The sequence below is a fragment of the Cicer arietinum genome, chromosome 5, assembly GCF_000331145.2.
Source record: "Cicer arietinum cultivar CDC Frontier isolate Library 1 chromosome 5, Cicar.CDCFrontier_v2.0, whole genome shotgun sequence".
NCBI lineage: Eukaryota > Viridiplantae > Streptophyta > Magnoliopsida > Fabales > Fabaceae > Cicer > Cicer arietinum.
In genome coordinates this window covers 77,884,721-77,902,296 of record NC_021164.2, presented here as the reverse complement: position 1 = coordinate 77,902,296, position 17,576 = coordinate 77,884,721, and the positions used below count along the sequence as shown (strand labels likewise).

Here is a 17,576-nt window from a genome sequence, read left to right as displayed (position 1 = left end):
AGAGAGATAATGCCGAGAGGCCAAAGCTTCGGATCCTTCTTGTAAGATTTCTATATTCATTGGTATTGATATTCACAAACAATTGTATGTTAATGTCCACTGGGGAAGAATCAAGAAGTTGTGATGGTATAATTACAATATGGTGTTCTTTTACACAAAGCTGTAATTTGGCATGTAGTGGATAGTTATCTCAAATTGGTTATTCTGGTGTTTTTGACAGATGATTCCTTGTCTTCCAGAGTTTTGGACAGCATGGACGGGAGCTGATTACATCAGAACTTGCTTTAAGGATTTTGTCTATTCTTAGTGAAGAAAAAATTCTACCCGACAAGGATGAAGCTTCCTTAAACAGTACACTTGACAAACTTGTAATTAAGGTAAGTGAAATTTCTGCCGTAAGTATGCAATTATCATGAAATCCATTATGGAACTAGGCTCTGACTATGAAAATGCTAATGAAGTTCCATAATCATATATTTGAAGTATTACAACCGTGTCCCAATTGTTCCACAATTGATTTTGGGTGTATGTTTAAGTTTTAGACTTAGGTAGTACTTTAAGTAAATGTAAGAAAAAAAATGAGAATTATGTGCATTTGTGGTGTAATAGAATAATAGAATTAACAAGAGAGGTTTTGTATCTTCATAATCTTGTTGTCTATTTACTTATAGGTGGTTCCTATGGAAAACCTTAATGGCCGCAAACTTGTTGAGGGTGGAGATCTCTGTGAGAGAAGAAATGGTATTTTATTTCTCCTGTATGATATTTAGTCCAATAGTTGCTAATTTTGAAATGCCTGAGTATATATTATGTGGTAGGCAGAGGAGTTGATCTCAACCGGAATTGGAGTGTAGATTGGGGCAAAAAGGAAAAGGTTTGTTACATTTTATCAATCTCTTTGTTGGTGCTGTAAGATTTATTAATTAATGTTTTTTTTTCTGTGTCCATTGTCGAATTGCACCTTTTACATAGATTGAGATAGCAATGTAGTGTGGCACTAGAAGAGGCTTTAGCCTGTCAAGCTACACACCGATCTCTTTCTTTTCCAGCAATATGTCAAATATTTTACATTTTTTAAAGCTTTTTATTCATTTTTATTATTGCTCAAAATAATAGGATTATGATCCATATGAGGAGAATCCAGGAATCGCCCCATTTAGCGAGCCTGAAAGTCAAATTATGAGGAAACTTGCCATATCTTTTGAACCACATATATGGATCAATGTGCACTCCGGAATGGAGGTAAGTTTAGTTCATTTTTCACCTGGTTCTAAAATCAAAATGATTGTTTCCTTATGTTTCTTACCTATTTCTCTGAATAGCTAACTATTTACTTCTATTGTTGTAGTTGTTATTCTTGCTGCTTTTACATTGCTTGACAGTATGTTTACTTTTATGTGCACGAGTATTGAGTTAAAACATATTTTGTGTTGATTATATCCTTTCTTTATATTGTTGTTCTGTCTTTCTTCTTCTGTATCAAACTCGATAATTTATGTACTTTGGTAAAGATGCTTTGGAACCATTGTATGAATTTGTATGACAAATTTCACTGTCCCTTTTCCAACCCATCTGCAGGCTCTTTTTATGCCATATGATCATAAAAATACAACACCTGACGGATTGCCATTGCAACGGATGAAATCGTTGCTTGAAGAAGTAAATCAGCTCCATTGCCAAAAGCGTTGCATGATTGGATCCGGAGGCGGTTCCGTAGGGTTAGTTGATTTTTATTTGAATTTGATGAGAGGACTGATACAAAATTTTCACTAGGCCAAATGTTTGGGGTTTATGTATCTGTTTTCTTCTGTTATCTATCTTCAGTGCTAAAAAAATGAGTGGTTGGACTCAGGTGGTTCTGTCGGATTAGTTTATTTTAATGACTGATAATATGTTTGTGGCTACATTTTCCTGCTACGCGAATGATGTTCATTCTAGTGAATGTCACTCGTGACAAGAGGAGAAAATTGACTATCGCAGTTTTTCGTGTCTATTTTATTTATTTTTGGATGCTTCGGAAAATATAGAACTGACCAAAGTGCATGTAAGAAAGGAGAGATACTCTTGCTCAAAACACAGTAAACCTGTGATGACCTTAGCTTATTGGTTAGCAAGCTGTACGTAAATAGAACATGTTTGGTGAATTGACTTTTTAGGACCTCAAATATGCAGCTACTTTTTATAATTGGAAGTTGCAAGTGGTACCTATGCATCATTTTTTAGGTGCCAAAAGTGCTAGAATGATAATTGTAAACTTTAAAAGTACAACATACATGATCGGTTTTAGTGCTTCCGATTCATTTACTGGTCTTAGATGCCGACAAATGTCTTTATATTGCTGTCTATAGTTTATATGTCAATCCTTCCTCAAGTAAGAACTTGTTTATCCAGATATTTTGCACATGGGACAGCAACTGATTTCATGTACGATGTTGTGAGGGTTCCTATGGCATTCACCTTTGAGGTATGTATGTCAGTTGGTTCTCTTCTTATTTTGATTTAGCAAATTTCGTTGTGGTGTTCTAATGTCCTGTACTGACTGGCAGATATACGGTGATGGAACAACTTCGTCAAGAGACTGTTTTAAAATGTTTAATCCCACTGACCTTGCTAGTTACAATGTAAGTTACTTGAAAACTTCTGAGCAATTATCACTTCATACGTTCTATGTTTATTTGATTGATGTTTCATATTCCTTTACTTTAAAGTGATTTCCTTTTAAAAAAAAACTTTCAATTAAGGAGAGTGAGAGGACATTTAGAAAAAGTAGTAGAAAAATGATGATTCTAACATTTGACATTATCATTTTCAGAGTGTTCTCAATGACTGGTCTGCAGCTTTCTTTACAATTTTTAAATTGGGGCCACACCAGCTTGGTGAGATCCAATCAAAAGCGTCTGTCTTTAAGTTGGATAAGTTAGTATCAATAGATGAATATCTAGATGGGTATTTGATGGAGAGAAGGAATAGATATGGAAAAAAGATGGAAGTACTTGAACTTGGAATGCAAGAAATAAGAACGTATTACAGGCTATTTTTATTATCTTCAGTTTTACTATTGTGCATGTTCTGTTCTAGAATTTCAAAAACCAAGTGCAGTAGACCAATTGTTTCTGCTATTCCCCTTTAAAATTAGGTCATAGCAGAAACTGTATATCCAATTTTGAGGAAAAAAGTGCAAGTTAATTTGTTGTCTGTATTACTCTGTAACGCACCTTTCTTCTCAGGGTTATATATATTTTGATTCTTTATTGTGCCCAATTCGAAATGCTCGGTTGTTGTTGTAAAAAAATAAAAAACTGTGCGGCCTATCCTCATGGTGCCTCAGTCATTGCCTCAAGTAATGCACCTTTCTTTGCAGCTCGGTGAGGACGAGTTGTCTTAATTTGTTACGTCACATAAAACATAGATACATTTATCTAATTTTGGATGAAGAAATGGCACGATTTCATCCTATTAAGTATTACCTACTGGATTGCATAAAACTTGTATAAACTACTTACATAAAATGTTTATTAAATAAGTGTTTATATACATTCTATTTTTATAATAAAAGATGAAATACTGTATATGATTCTTTTTATACAAACTACAAATTTTTTTTGTTAGCTATCAAATGAAACTTAAATAACCTGAAAATAACTTAAAAATATATTGTAAGTTATTTCATAAGTTTCTTCAAACACTTACTATATGATATAAGATAAACCTAAAGAAATTGTAAATAAACGCAACATTGAGGATGTAGTTGAAATGCTTGACACTCCCTCTTCTTTTATTCTAATGTACACAAACTCCCAATTATGAACATGAAATACATGTATTTTAAGGTATCCACTTTACATGAAACATATAATACATTGTCAAAACAAACATATAATACATTGTCAAAACAAACATATAATACATTCATCCCCAAGATTGATAGATAGTTCAGCATTAGGGTAAGCCAATAGTGTCTCTCTGCATGAACTCGGCAACCTCATTTCTCAAACGGCTGGAGCATAAATTTCCATGGTGACGAACCCCCACACCACATCTGCGGCACCATCTATACTTAATCCACAACTGTAATCATAATATCGTTTTACAATGTTACATATTACCGATTGACAAATATATGTCTTTCCCAGGGGTGTATGGTTGGAAATTAAAAATACAAAAGACCAATGTTACATATACTGCAGATAGATTTCAGGGTTTACCACAAAAACCAAACCATGATGCAGTTGCATAGGAAAAAAAGTCTTTTAAAAGTCAAAGCCTGGGATGCAAGTGTAAGCAGGGAGGTAGCAAGTTAGCACTGACCTTCATAATCAGAACCACGTATACCAGGTGAGCAAATTCGATTTTTTTTTATACCAAATTCAACTCTGTATAGGCTTAATGTTCTTGGTAATTTATGATCTCAGTGTCTGTTTCATGTATCTAAGAGCAGACCGCAGCATTGCTCTAGCTTTTCTATCTGGAGCGCATCCGGACATAACCATTTCTTCATACACTGCTGGAACCTGAAACCCAAATGACGCAGGATAATTTGAGCAATGAAGTTGATAGACCTTAAGTAACAAACAGGGCACCCAACTTTTACCCAAGTTTTAATTGTTTTCCTTGTATGAAAAAATCACACTGCCATCTATCTATATTGAAGATGATGTGGAATGTGGATGGTGCTTAACATGTAAAAAACATGGCAAAAGAACGGACTCAAACAAATTTACAACTTGACGTAATTCATTTTTCCTTGATTAGTTCACTGCGAGTCACCATGGCTTAGGGACTGCAAACCAATATAGACAACAATTACAAGAAAATGTCACAGTATCACACAGTTGGAATTCTAAGAAGTTTGGGCTAAAAACCGATGACAAATTCCTCTGACAAGATGCAAGACTGAAGGATTATGAAGACATAGACAACAAAATGACGTCACTAATGGTATATTACGTACCTTGGGGTACTTGTCAACGCGGATCAAAGATTTCATGAGCGTTGTATAAGTAACTACATCAGGTTCCACGCCCTGTAGTACGTGAACAAATAACGTATAAACTAAGCGCTTTGGGCTTTGGCCAGAAAAGGAGGAAAAAAACATAGTAAAAAAACATACATTTTCTTTCATGTACTGCAGTACAGCAAAGGCTTCAGCATCTCTTCTATCTTCACCAAAAGCATTGATTAAGGAATTGAGAGCTAAGAGACTGGGTGTAAGACCCTCAGCTGCCATCATCCTAAATGCATTTACTGCTAGATCAGACAGACCCTGCCCAAAATCATGCAAAATATTACTAAAATTACAAACTAACCAATCCACAAACATGAGTTAAAATGAGATATTTTATATACAAATATGGAGCATTTTCAATCAATTGAAAGTAACCGAGTTCGAACCTCGACTAAAACAATCATTGGCTAGGTTTAAGGCAATCAAAAAATGGTGCATTTTCCACCTAGTCCCATAACCAATGACACCTCGTGTGTTTTTAATACAGAATACTAATACAAATTCGGATAATAACATGCATACATACCCTTTGTGCATAGGCATTGATTAGGGCATTATACATGGTCGAAGTTGGCTTGAATCCCAAAGATTTCAAGACATCAATGCACTCAATAGCATCATTAAACCTTCCAGACTTTCCATATATATCAACAAGAGTTGTATATGTAACAGCATTAGGCAACAATCCTTGACTCTGCATTCTGCTCAACAAATCACTCACTCTATCCCATCTTTCTTGCGTCCCCATAGAATTAATCATAATGTTATAAGTCATAACACAAGGTGAATACCCACTCTGCTGCATTTCCTCGAACAATTCCTCCGCCCTATAATGTCGCCCGGACTTACAATGACAGTCAATCAGCGTATTCCACGTAACTGTATCCGGTCGAATCCCCTCAGACAACATTCGTTCAAACGTCGCCATAGCATGATCAAGACAATTATACTTCCCAAAAGTATCAATCATCACATTGTAAAAATGCCGATCGGGTTGCACACCACAACTCTTCATCTCCTTCAAAACCTGAAACGATTTCTGCCACTCCCCTTTATCCCTATAACTCGCCAAAATTCGACTATAAATAAACGAATTAGGCTGCAGATTACTAGCCTCCATTTCTTTCAACACAATCCTTGCACTCTCCCATCTTCCTGCATGAGCATATGCATCAACCAACAAACTATAAGTATGTTCATCAGGCAAAACACCACTCTTTTCCATTTCAGAAACAACAAACTCAGCATCTTTAAGAGAACCAGTTTTCACATAACCTTTAAGCAATGCATTATAAGCCCTAGTTCTTGGTTCTAAACCACTTTCCTTAATCTCCTCAAACAAAGCCTCTGCCTCGACGGTTCTACCCGAATTTCCCAAAGCCAATATAACAGCAACAAAAGTTCCCGTTTTAGGGCACAAACCTTTACCCTGAGCAACAGCAAGAAAATGCATTGCACGTGTAGCATCACCAGCTTTCGAAAAACCGAGAATTATATCATTCAATAAGTGACCGTCAGCTTCAATTTTATCAGTTTCGATTTCGGCGTAAAGTTTTTGAAGAATCGGAGAATCGATTCTATTGGAACGAGTTAGAGATTTGATAATTGAACTGTAATTAACGAAATCAGGTTGAAAACCATCGCGGCGCATTCTAGACATTAGGTTAAGTGCTTTTTCTAGGTCACCGTTACGAGCACACGCGCCGATTAATGCGTTATAGGTTAAAGGAGTGAGAACCTGTCGTTGAGATAGTAAGAAAGCTTCGTAAAGCTTTTCGTTTCGTCCAAGCGCGTGGATTAGGATGGAGTAGAGAAGCTCGTATGAGAAACAGAGGTTGTGTTTTTCGAGCCATGAAACGACGGCGTATGCCAGGGTTATGGATGAGGAAGAGGAACAGAGGGATTTGAGAAGCGCGTGCCAGAGTGGAGATGGTACGGCTCGGTATGACTCGGCGAGTTGGAACTCGGTTGAGTCGAGGGAAGTGGGAGAGGACGAGTTAGTTGTGTTGGTGTTGGTGTTGGAATCGTTGGAGAGGAAGTTGAGGAGGGGAGTGAAGTCGTAACGGCGATTTTGGAGGGAAAGAATATCGTTGGGACCGTCGTCAATGATTATTGGTTTGGCGGATGAGAAAGATGCGGCGGTGGATGAAGGTGGTTGAGAGATGACATGGTGATGGTGGTGGCGGCGGTGGGTGGGGAAATATTTAACGCGGGTTGAATGGATGGGTAACGGAGTAGTCGTTATGTGTGGTGGCAAAACCAACATGTTAATGTGTTAATTAATTAATGCTACCATAAAAAAAATCAAGTATAAAGTAGCTGAGGGAGAGGGATATAGAGAGAGAGAGAGGGAACACTCCCTCGCCAGCTCCCGAAGGATAGGCATTTATCAGTTATCGTCCACATACACAAGCTTAGTGAGAGTAGCATTTGATTTTATTTTAGTTTCACAAATAATTCGACTCCAAAGTAATGAGTTCACTTTAAAAATTAAATAGAAATAAAGCAAAACTATATTAACTATTAATAATAATTATAATTGATATTATCTGTACATTAATTATAGATACTTATAATATTAATAATTAATTTTCTTATTTTATCAACTCAACTCTTTACAGGACCGAATTCAAAGCTAAGAAAAAAAGTAGGAGTATTTTTTAGGGAAAATAAATAACTACTTGGTTACCGTATCAAAAGAAAATGATTGGTTAAATAAAGTAGGAAATGCTAAAAGTAATAAAAAATAATTTAAAACAAATTATATATAGAAAGTCATTATTAAAAATATATTAAAAATTGTATGTTTAAATTTTTAAGGATTTCGATTTTTCTCCTTTTAAGATAAAGTTATAATTTTCAATTTCTTAATAAATAACTTAAACATCCTAGTATGACCCAACAAAATAAATTCATAGGACCGTTCTAGTTTTGCATTGTCCGTTTGTTACGTGGATGAATTTTTGTAATGGTTGCTTTTAGATGTTATAGGAATCACATTATTTTTTATTTTCGTTTTAGATTTCCGACTGAAATTTGTTTTAGACAGCAAAATCAATTTTTGATTTAAATCATTAGATCTACGATTAAGAGTTGAAATCAACGACAACATGAAAATGCGCGTAGTTAGTGCAATATCATGTTTTCGTTTTGAATATTATTATTAAAGGTAAATCATCCGTGATCATAAAAATTATTGTTGTCACCACTTTTCAAACGAGTCAAATAGGTCCAAACAATGTCAAATGACTGAATGAGCCAACCCAAATTACTTTGGCAATGAACTTGACCCAATGAACCAACTCAAGATCAAAAGAGTGAAGATCGATATTATTCTCAACAGTTATTGAGCTTCAGGCTTTGGAAATATTGTTACTTCATCATTTAATAAGTTAAAATTGCAGATAACAATACATCATCTAAAGCATATGTAAATTTTATACTTACAATAATGCATATATAAATTTGAGTGTGCACATAAATTTTCTAAAAAAATCGGTTTGTATCTACTTATAGTATAAAAATACTTTATAATGTGAATTAATTGTAAAGATTGATCATTAAAATTAGAACCATCAAAATGGGATAACTCGAAGAATCTGCTAAAATATAGGGTTTGGGCCTAACAATTTCAACCCGAAATTTTTTAGAGTTTTTTTAATCTGGCCTGAATAAACCTCTTACTCATATAGGTTAGCCTGTATGGGTACCGGGTAGCCCGCAACCCGCATAATCAATTTAAAAAAAAATAAAAATAGTAGAAGTAATTCACATGACAAAAGTTCCCAAATAAATTATATAGTTTGTGATAGAATATTATATTTAGTTGGTTATATATTTTTAATAATCAATTTCTTTATTTTCCTAAAACTATACATCCAAATTTTTTTGTAAAATGTGAGTATTGCTCAAAAAGTCTAAAAATACTTCTTATAGAGTCACACTATAATTATTTAACATTCTACTTGAATTTGGTTTGAATTTAGATTATGTTAGACGAATCTAAATTCATTTGTGTTATGCTAGATATTGTCTCTAACTTTTAAATAATTTGAACTTATTTTAATTTGTGTGTTATTTGAATAATATGTTGTTTTGAAACATTTGAATTGAGTTTGTATTAATTAGAATATCCAAACTTAGTTCATTTATTAAAAATAAACCATAATATTTTTTAAACGAACATAAAAGAATATGAACATTAAAATTGATTTATACTAGATGCATAATTAATATACCATATATTTTTTTTTAAAAGGATATCAACAAAAAATTTTAAGTTAAAAGAGTCGCAAAAAATTTAAAATATAATGAATCAAAAGAAATATTATAAAAAATATATTGACTATCCGCTGAACCCGCAATCCGGGTCGGACTTGAATAGTCGATTTTGGCAGCTATAATTAAAATTATTCACTTTTATTAAAATTATTTTCTTTATTTTAATTACTTTTAATTTATTCTGTTTAAAACATAAAATTTGGTTAGTTTGCACTTTAAATTGGGAGCCGGGTCCAAACTGAGTTTAAACGGGCCGGATCACCGGCTAATTGATATATAAACCACAAACACTTTCGTGTGCAATAACTAAAAGGGTTTAATTACTTTGTTCATCACAATAGGGTTTTGCGATTACAACTCCCACTATCAACACAGCCACTCACCGCGGAAAAGTGGGAGAAGCTACTCACTGCAACCACAATGGGAGCGACGCATCAAGTCAATAAGTCTCACAAGTCACGCTTCTCTTCTAAGTCTTCTCGCAATATTCACAAAACCTCCGTCAAAGGTTAGTTGGTATTCTAAACATACGAATTCGTTTATCTATTTTTTTCTTACATTTAATATTATAATCAATCTTTGGTTTTTCAATTGAAATTTTTAGATAGACTTGCAATCGTGAAAACAGAGCGTAATGTTGGCAAAGGTGCCCGTGCAGCACGAATTAACAGAAATAAGATGGTATTTAAATCTGTTCATAATTTTTTTATGTTCTCTTTGTCCACTGAGGGTTATTTTTACATCCAGATTCACTCATTGGTTATTTTACAGATACGTGAACAAAAAAAGGCTGCAGTTTTGAAAGAAAAAAGAGAATTGAGTGGATCTAAGTGTCCTCCTCGTGTTATTGTGAGTAAATCTTTGCCATTTTTTTTTAACTGAATTGCATATGTAGAGCTTATCATTATAAGCAGTTTTGAGACTATTTGGAAGAGTCTATGAAAATAAATTATGATATGGTCATAACCTGTTTTCATTTAAACACTACACTGGGCCTCTCAGTTCAACAGACTCAATACTGGTAATAATTTGAGAAAATAAATTAATTAAATGTAGTTAATGTGTCACTGTCTCGTCGAACACTAAGACACGACTTTGATTAAAAGAGTTGGTGCTACATATATAAGCTCTCTATGATAGCTTATTATAACAACTTACAAATAGTTTTACTTTATTTATATCTTTTGGCATAGAATTAACTTTTACATATTACATAATCATTTATATGATTAACATTTATAGCAGAAACGCTTAATTAAGTTGTTTCTTCGAATAACACCTTATTCATTGCATACTTATTGAAATCACTTTTATTGTGCCCTCATATCCCTATTAATTAACTTTTTGTTACTACAGGTTCTTTTTTCCCTTTGTGCTTCTGTGGATTTAGAATTACTTGCAGATGATCTTTTGTCATTGTTATCTAAAGAGTCTTCTGCAGTGCTGTCAGGAACAGTTGCTTCTTCTGAATATAGGACTAGAGTAACGGTACATCTGACTGCTGCCTTAATCTCTCAAAATTAGTTAATTTGTTTGTATATTCTTCATTGATCGAGTTAATTGCTAGAAAAAAACTTTGATTTTTAATATTTAATAATAATAATTATAATGATGTTGAGTAATAAATTTGAAAATTATTCATTCTCATATATTGGAAGTTATAATATAATCATGCACCTGGTTAATTAAGAAATAAGGCGCCATTTGTAATTTAAATGTATGTTCCACGAGTATTTAATGGTATTTTTTATATATTCATTTTCCTAAGTATGGTTTGACGGATTGGATTTACACTGATGTCAGGTACTAAAAGCACCTCATGGCGATCTACTAACCTGCATGGAAATGGCTAAGGTATTATTTTTTATATTTCCTAAGGATTTTAGTTTGCAGGTGTGGAAAATGTGGGTTGTGATTATTATTGGACATTATTTGTGTTGTAGGTTGCTGATCTACTGGTTTTTGTGGCCTCTGCAAAGTCTTTGTGCGAAGAAACTGATTCGTACTTCATTGATTCATTTGGAAATCAATGCCTTTCTGTATACAGGTCTCTTGGTTTACCAAGCACTGCTGTCTTTGTTCGTGTAAGTTCTAGTGGATCTTATCTTTGGAACTTATGGGTTTATTTATAGGGAAATGCTAACAAGTGCCGGGCACTTGTTAAGGAATGTTAAAAAGAAATTAATGCTTTTAAATTTGAAATAAGTTTTGCATTTAATGCTTTGAAATTTGAAAAAGTTGTCTTTTTTATGTGAAGCTTTTTTATTTCCTTTTTTGATTCCTTAACAAAGGACACTTGTTAGCATGACTCTTAATTATATGATGATCTCGCAATCATTTCATGAAGAAATTGAGATTTGATAATTTACGTGGATTTTCCATGTTATGCTTTCAGGATCTGCCAACTGAGCTAAAACAAAGAAATGAAATAAAGAAGATGTGCACATCTAGTCTTGCCTCTGAATTTCCCGAGGACTGTAAATTTTATCCAGCTGATACAAAGGATGATCTGCACAAGGTAATTATGTCACCCATCGTTGGCTGATAATTCTGACTGTACCTTCTGAATTTATCATTCATTGTATGTCTAATTTGATTGTCTAAGCCTTTCACTTCTTCCATCTTTATGCAGTTTTTATGGCTCTTTAAAGAGCAAAGGCTTAAAACTCCTCATTGGAGAGCTCAACGATCTTATCTCATGGCTCACAAGGTTTGATTTCATGCTGATCCAATTGTGAACTTCTAGATTAAAGTCTAGTAATGTTGGTATTATTCATGTTTTCTGAGATGATTTATTAATATTTGAAACTTCGAAGCACTAAGCAATCTAAAGAATATATTTTTTAAATTTAACGCAAGAAGAATTAATGATCATATTGACCTTTCAAAAGGATCTTCTGTAACTTGATACAGATGTTGATAGACACATTCAATTTACATATAGTTTCTCATATTGAGCTTATCATGTTTACCACTCAATTTTCAGGTTGATGCAGTAAATGATGGCGATTCTGAAAAATGCACCCTTTTTCTCAGTGGATATCTTCGTTCCCATAACCTCTCTGTGAATCAACTGGTAATCACTAATCAACAAGGTCATGGAATAAATTCTAGTTGCATTTAGTTGTTGGTTGTCTCACATTTTGTTTGCTCAGGTTCATGTATCAGGTGCAGGAGATTTCCAACTATGCAAAGTTGAAGTTCTTAAGGATCCCTTTCCTTTGAATTCAAGGAAAAACCAGGACCTGATGGATTCAGATGAAACGCATGATCTGGAGGTATGGAGTTTTACCTACTATTCTAAACCAGAATGGTCACGATTCATGAAATCTCAAAGGACTGTTTTTCACCAATCTGAAAAAAACCAACACAATTCCCCTCTTAAAATTTAGATACTGCAATTCCAAAACTGATGTTCATGCAACACTTGGACAGTATGATATTTTTTGTGACAATTTTTGTACTCATTTATTCTCGAACCATTTATTTGTATTACACATTTACTTTTTCCTCATTTTTCCAACCTTTTAATATTGTAGGTCATTCGTACTCTAGTTCCAGATCCAATAAACAAGGAACCTTTAGAAGTTGAGAATAAGCCTGATCCTCTTGCTGGAGAGCAGGTAGATAATGAAACCTCATTTCTACTATTACCATTTGTAAAATGTAATATTTTATTTATGAGCTTCAATATTCATTATTTCTTAATTGACATCATTTTAATTGATCATTAGAGTATTTTCTAATTTTATTTTTTATAGTATGACTGAAGAAGTTCTGATGATTAGCCTATATTTCAATCAGATGTTTCCTATTGGCTGATTTCACTACTTTTTAGCCTAGAATTATCCCCTCTTCCCCCCAAAATTGTGCGCTCTCAAATTAGCGGGTTCACTATCTCAAAATCCTGTATTTATATGCAAGATTCTTTTGTTTATTGTTTTGGGTATGATATTATTTCTTTTTGCCAGACATGGCCAACAGACGCTGAAATAACAAAGGCTGATGAAGATCAAAAGCAAAAAAAGATAAGAAAGATAAAGCTTCCCTCTGGCACTTCAGAATACCAGGTATGTATCTGTTTTTTTATGCGTAGTATGTACTTGTGTTCTAGATTCACTTATTTCTGATTGTTTTTTGACCGCCCTTATGTTTTCATTATTCTTATATTTTTTTACATATCTGCTTATCAAGAGTCTAGTGTAGAAATAATAGGTATCTGCTTTTATTATTATTTTCAGGCTGCATGGTTTAATGATGAACCTGATGAAGAGGAGTCGGATTGTGACAATGAAGATGATGGTATGTTGTTGGATGAAATAGAAGATGAGTTTCCAGGGCAAGAGGGTAATATGTATTTAGATGCTGATGGCGATGAAGCTTCACAGAGATTCGGAGATTCTGACGAAGAAACTGACAATGATTCAGTAATGATGGTGAGCTTGTTAATAACTTGCAAATTGCAATACTAAATATTTATCCTTCGATCTTTGGTCTCATTGGAAGTCTCTTGTCTTTTATTTTTTCCCTGCTATTTGGACACTGTAAGCATTGGACATTGCCGCATTATCAATCAATTCTGCGTATGCTGGATAACAAATATTCAGTTATTTTTGTTAGTTATGTGTTTATAGTATTTCAAATTTGTTTAGGAATTGCGTTATTTATAATCCTGGCCCCTTGCTGGGTCTTTGATTACCTTTTCTATATTATGGAAAGGTCATGTGCATGTTTGTGTATGTTGAAGATTAATTGGTTCTGGTGTTGATAAACTTGTACCACTGAATAAGTTTCTGTAGAAAATAATTTGGACAAATCCCAATGTTCATTTTATAACCAATCTATTCTGGTTTGTTGGTCGCATGTCCGAGCTTATGAAAATAAATTATTTGCCCATTTTTTTCTTCCAAACATGGTGGATATTTCTGTTTACCTGAAGAGTATTTTATTCATTAGTTTTAAGACACTCTTCTCTCTTAGTAAACACTGGGATTAATGTTATGTGATATTAATTTTGATTCCTTGGTGTCGGTGGATCATGATCCTTTAATGCATGATTACTTTTTTGGGATTACAGGAAGTAGATAACATGACTAGAGAGAAGATACAAGATGAACTTAAGGAACTTAAAGAAGCACATGGTGCAGATGAAGGTAAGTTATCACAACATATATGTCCCCTGTCACACCTTGCCCTTTTTCAAAAAAGTCAATAAAGTTTAGTCTGACCGTCTGAAGTTGTATGTAAACCTTTTTTTGGTTTCTACTTTCTATTGCTTGTCCCACCTGTTGCACTTTGTGGGGAATTTCGCCGTATTGCTGATATGATGATATTCTTTTTTGATTTATTGCTTGCCATTTGTTTGTTGTTGTAGAGTTTCCTGATGAAGTGGATACACCATTGGATGTTCCTGCTAGGAAGCGATTTGCAAAATATAGGGGACTCAAGTCCTTTAGAACTTCTTCATGGGATCCTAAAGTATGTTTGTCTTTTGGAGATTCTTTATATTGAGTCATTGATTCTAACGAAAATATTATCTGACATTTATATTAATATCAGGAATCTCTACCCCAAGATTATGCCAAAATTTTTGAGTTTGGTAATTTCAAAAGATTACAAAAGTATGTTCTTGCTAAAGCTTTAGAGTTGGATGGAGAAAACAGAGAAGACTGTATTCCAGTTGGCTCATATGTTAGGCTACATATCAAGGAAGTGCCCAGTGCTGTTGCTTTGAAGTTATGTATGCTTGCAAATACAACCCCAGTTACAGCATGTGGCCTAATGAAAGAAGAGTCAAAATTATCCGTCCTTCATTTCAGGTGTGCAAGTGCTGTATTATTTTGCGATATTTGTTGTTGGTGCTTTTTAGTGCCCTCTCATCAGACGTGGTTCTCTTTGAATATTCAAAAGATGTGTCATGAACTAAGTCACTTGTGTTTTGTAGTGTGAAGAAGCACGAAACATACGATGCACCCATCAAATCCAAGGAAGAGTTAATATTTCATGTTGGGTTTCGGCAATTTGTCGGCAGACCAACTTTCTCTAGTGAGTTCATAAACACAAACAAAAACAAGATGGAGAGGTTTCTCCATGCTGGACGCTTTTCAGTTGCTACAATTTATGCACCAATTTCACTTCCACCTCTTCCTACAATAGTCCTAAAGAGAATTGGAGAGGATGCCGTACCAGCAGTGGCTGCTGTTGGTTCCCTAAAAACTGTTGATCCAGATAGGATAATCCTTAAGCGTGTTATTTTGACAGGGTATATTTCTTTAATTTTGCCAAGTCCCATCAATTGAAAACTTTTAGATAATAAAATATTTCATTATGTCTCGAAATTATCTTACAGTATTTTAGTTTATGTGTTGTCATTAGTTTCCATATTTATTAGTTATAGTAATGATTTGTTCCCTATTTTCTATTACAATTTGGAGTCTTGTATTGTACTCCCCCTGGTCTTAATTTGACTTTTTGCTTGTATTTTCAAGGACTGGAGGGAGGATAAAATAAGGGTTACTATTTAGCTTTTACTTATCTGAACCTAATCGTGAAAACCATAATGACAACGCAGTCCTTGTTCTTTCTCTTTCTGCTCTTCTGAAACTCTATAACATCAGCAAAATACCTTACGTATTTCTTATTGGATCTATAATATTTTTGGTTCATGTCTTAGCGTCTTTGCAATACTGAATTTGGGAAATTGATGTGACATTTATGATAATCGACAATATAATTAATTTACGCTAATTATAAGTTTTTGAACATTGTGGTGCAGCTACCCCCAAAGAGTATCAAAACGTAAAGCTTCTGTAAAACACATGTTTTATAATCCAGAGGATGTTAAATGGTTCAAGGTAAGAACAAAATGTTTCCCAATTTCTGAAATCATTATATTTTTATGTTTATGATTTGCAGAGTATTGAAAGTGCTTATTCTTTGAAAATTATTCTCAATTACAACTCTAACCTTTTTTTGATAATCACCCTAACATGATTTCTTAATATGGGTGGTGATTGCAGCCTGTAGAGCTTTATACCAAACGTGGTCTTCGTGGCCGAATTAAAGAACCTGTTGGTACACATGGTATGTTATGTTCCGACCCTTATTGCTAATCTTACCATAACATTCAGGCAGCTACTCATTTTAGGGAGAAACTGATTATTTATTGTTCCATCAAAGACGGACTTGTGCTTTCCCCGATTATTATCATGACTCATTTTTGTGTTTTTCATAATTTTCTATCCTGGAAAATGCCAGTTTCATATTAATTTTGCTTTTCCATAAAATTGAATCGCTACTTCTTACTTCATGGTATTTTTGTGCTTAGACAATAAAATACAATTATTGGATCTGCCCTATAGTTAATATTTATTGCAAGAGTAAACCCACTTCACTATTGGAAACACAATTGTACTCATTTGTGAGAGTTTTGTTATAAGCAATGTCTAGTTTGTTACAATACATTGGTGAGCGGTGCTAATGAAAAGGCTTAAAAAGGTGGGTGGTGAATGAAAGAAGAAAAAGCCGATAAATGATTTCCTTCGGATTCTGTGGGTCGATAAATATAAAAATTAATTTTACAGGACTGATGGCAATCACTTATAATTTGTGGATTAACCACCTAGTCCCTGTGTTAAGTTTGTTGTTTTTTGGGTTCATATTTCTGCTTGGCACATTGACAGTATTCTGTTTATTGTTGTTCAGGAGCAATGAAGTGTCTTCTCAATGGGGTTCTTGAACAGCGTGATACTGTATGTTTGAATTTATACAAACGTGCCTATCCAAAGTTTCCAACCCGGCTTTTTCCTTTATTAGATTTTTGATTGGACGGCAGTTGAATTCTGTTATTGATCAAGGAATTCAGTTGAAAGCCAATTGTATATTCATTGGGAATGAAGCTCTGGTTCAGATTGACTTCCTTGTACAAAGGATCCAGTTTAGTGGCCTTCTTTTTTTAACTTTTAAAAAGTAATGGCCAGAACTCCTTGCTGGTGGTGTGCACACTCTTCAGAGAAGAAGATATATCAACAGATATCAAATTTTGTAGTAAAATTTATTTAATTTATTCCGGGTATTTGCATACCCAATTACTGTTTAGTAGATATTCACATTATGATTCATATATATCTTATGAGATAAACTTATTTCAGTTAAGGATACTTTATGAAATGTTCTACTTTATTAAATTTCTTGCTGTTTAGTTTCCGATAACTGTGGCGGCCAAATTTGTAAAACATTTATGAATGCAGAAAGAGATTACTTAGGATTAAATATATAATTGAAGAGCTTC

The 17,576-nt window shown here is 33.8% G+C and overlaps 3 protein-coding genes across 5 annotated transcripts in view; 2 read left to right on the top strand and 1 right to left on the bottom strand.

Moving 5' to 3' along the window:
• LOC101514921 (uncharacterized) overlaps positions 1-3,261 on the top strand; it is a 4,446-nt gene extending 1,185 nt beyond the window's left edge. Inside the window, exons 4-12 of the mRNA XM_004500824.4 lie at positions 3-41; positions 240-377; positions 672-741; positions 819-874; positions 1,117-1,242; positions 1,579-1,718; positions 2,392-2,464; positions 2,547-2,621; positions 2,813-3,261. Of these exons, the coding sequence (XP_004500881.1) occupies positions 3-41; positions 240-377; positions 672-741; positions 819-874; positions 1,117-1,242; positions 1,579-1,718; positions 2,392-2,464; positions 2,547-2,621; positions 2,813-3,130 (1,035 nt within the window). The 3' untranslated portion in view covers positions 3,131-3,261. The remainder of the gene's footprint in view (positions 1-2; positions 42-239; positions 378-671; positions 742-818; positions 875-1,116; positions 1,243-1,578; positions 1,719-2,391; positions 2,465-2,546; positions 2,622-2,812) is intronic.
• Positions 3,262-3,745: 484 nt separating this feature from the next.
• Positions 3,746-7,407, bottom strand: LOC101515244 (uncharacterized). Of its 3 annotated transcripts, none has more exons than XM_073368915.1 (5): positions 5,532-7,407; positions 5,111-5,263; positions 4,952-5,023; positions 4,309-4,511; positions 3,746-4,068 (listed from the first exon to the last, which is right to left on the bottom strand). In XM_073368915.1, exons 1-4 carry the CDS (start codon positions 7,269-7,271, stop codon positions 4,401-4,403), a joined length of 2,076 nt encoding a protein of 691 aa, XP_073225016.1. In that variant the 5' UTR covers positions 7,272-7,407; the 3' UTR covers positions 3,746-4,068; positions 4,309-4,400. The 3 variants fall into 3 exon arrangements, with proteins under 3 accessions (XP_073225016.1, XP_073225018.1, XP_073225017.1); XM_073368916.1 differs by having other exon boundaries at positions 3,901-4,039; XM_073368917.1 differs by lacking the exon at positions 4,952-5,023.
• Positions 7,408-9,581: 2,174 nt separating this feature from the next.
• Positions 9,582-17,445, top strand: LOC101488430 (uncharacterized). Its single transcript, XM_004500827.3, has 20 exons — positions 9,582-9,794; positions 9,891-9,967; positions 10,058-10,135; positions 10,643-10,774; positions 11,090-11,140; positions 11,230-11,370; positions 11,682-11,804; positions 11,919-11,996; positions 12,273-12,362; positions 12,442-12,564; positions 12,826-12,909; positions 13,258-13,356; positions 13,528-13,722; positions 14,364-14,439; positions 14,661-14,764; positions 14,846-15,105; positions 15,231-15,548; positions 16,062-16,140; positions 16,306-16,369; positions 16,991-17,445. The coding sequence occupies exons 1-20, from the start codon at positions 9,707-9,709 to the stop codon at positions 17,107-17,109; spliced, it is 2,379 nt and encodes a 792-aa protein (XP_004500884.1). The 5' UTR covers positions 9,582-9,706; the 3' UTR covers positions 17,110-17,445.
• Positions 17,446-17,576: the final 131 nt, after the last annotated feature.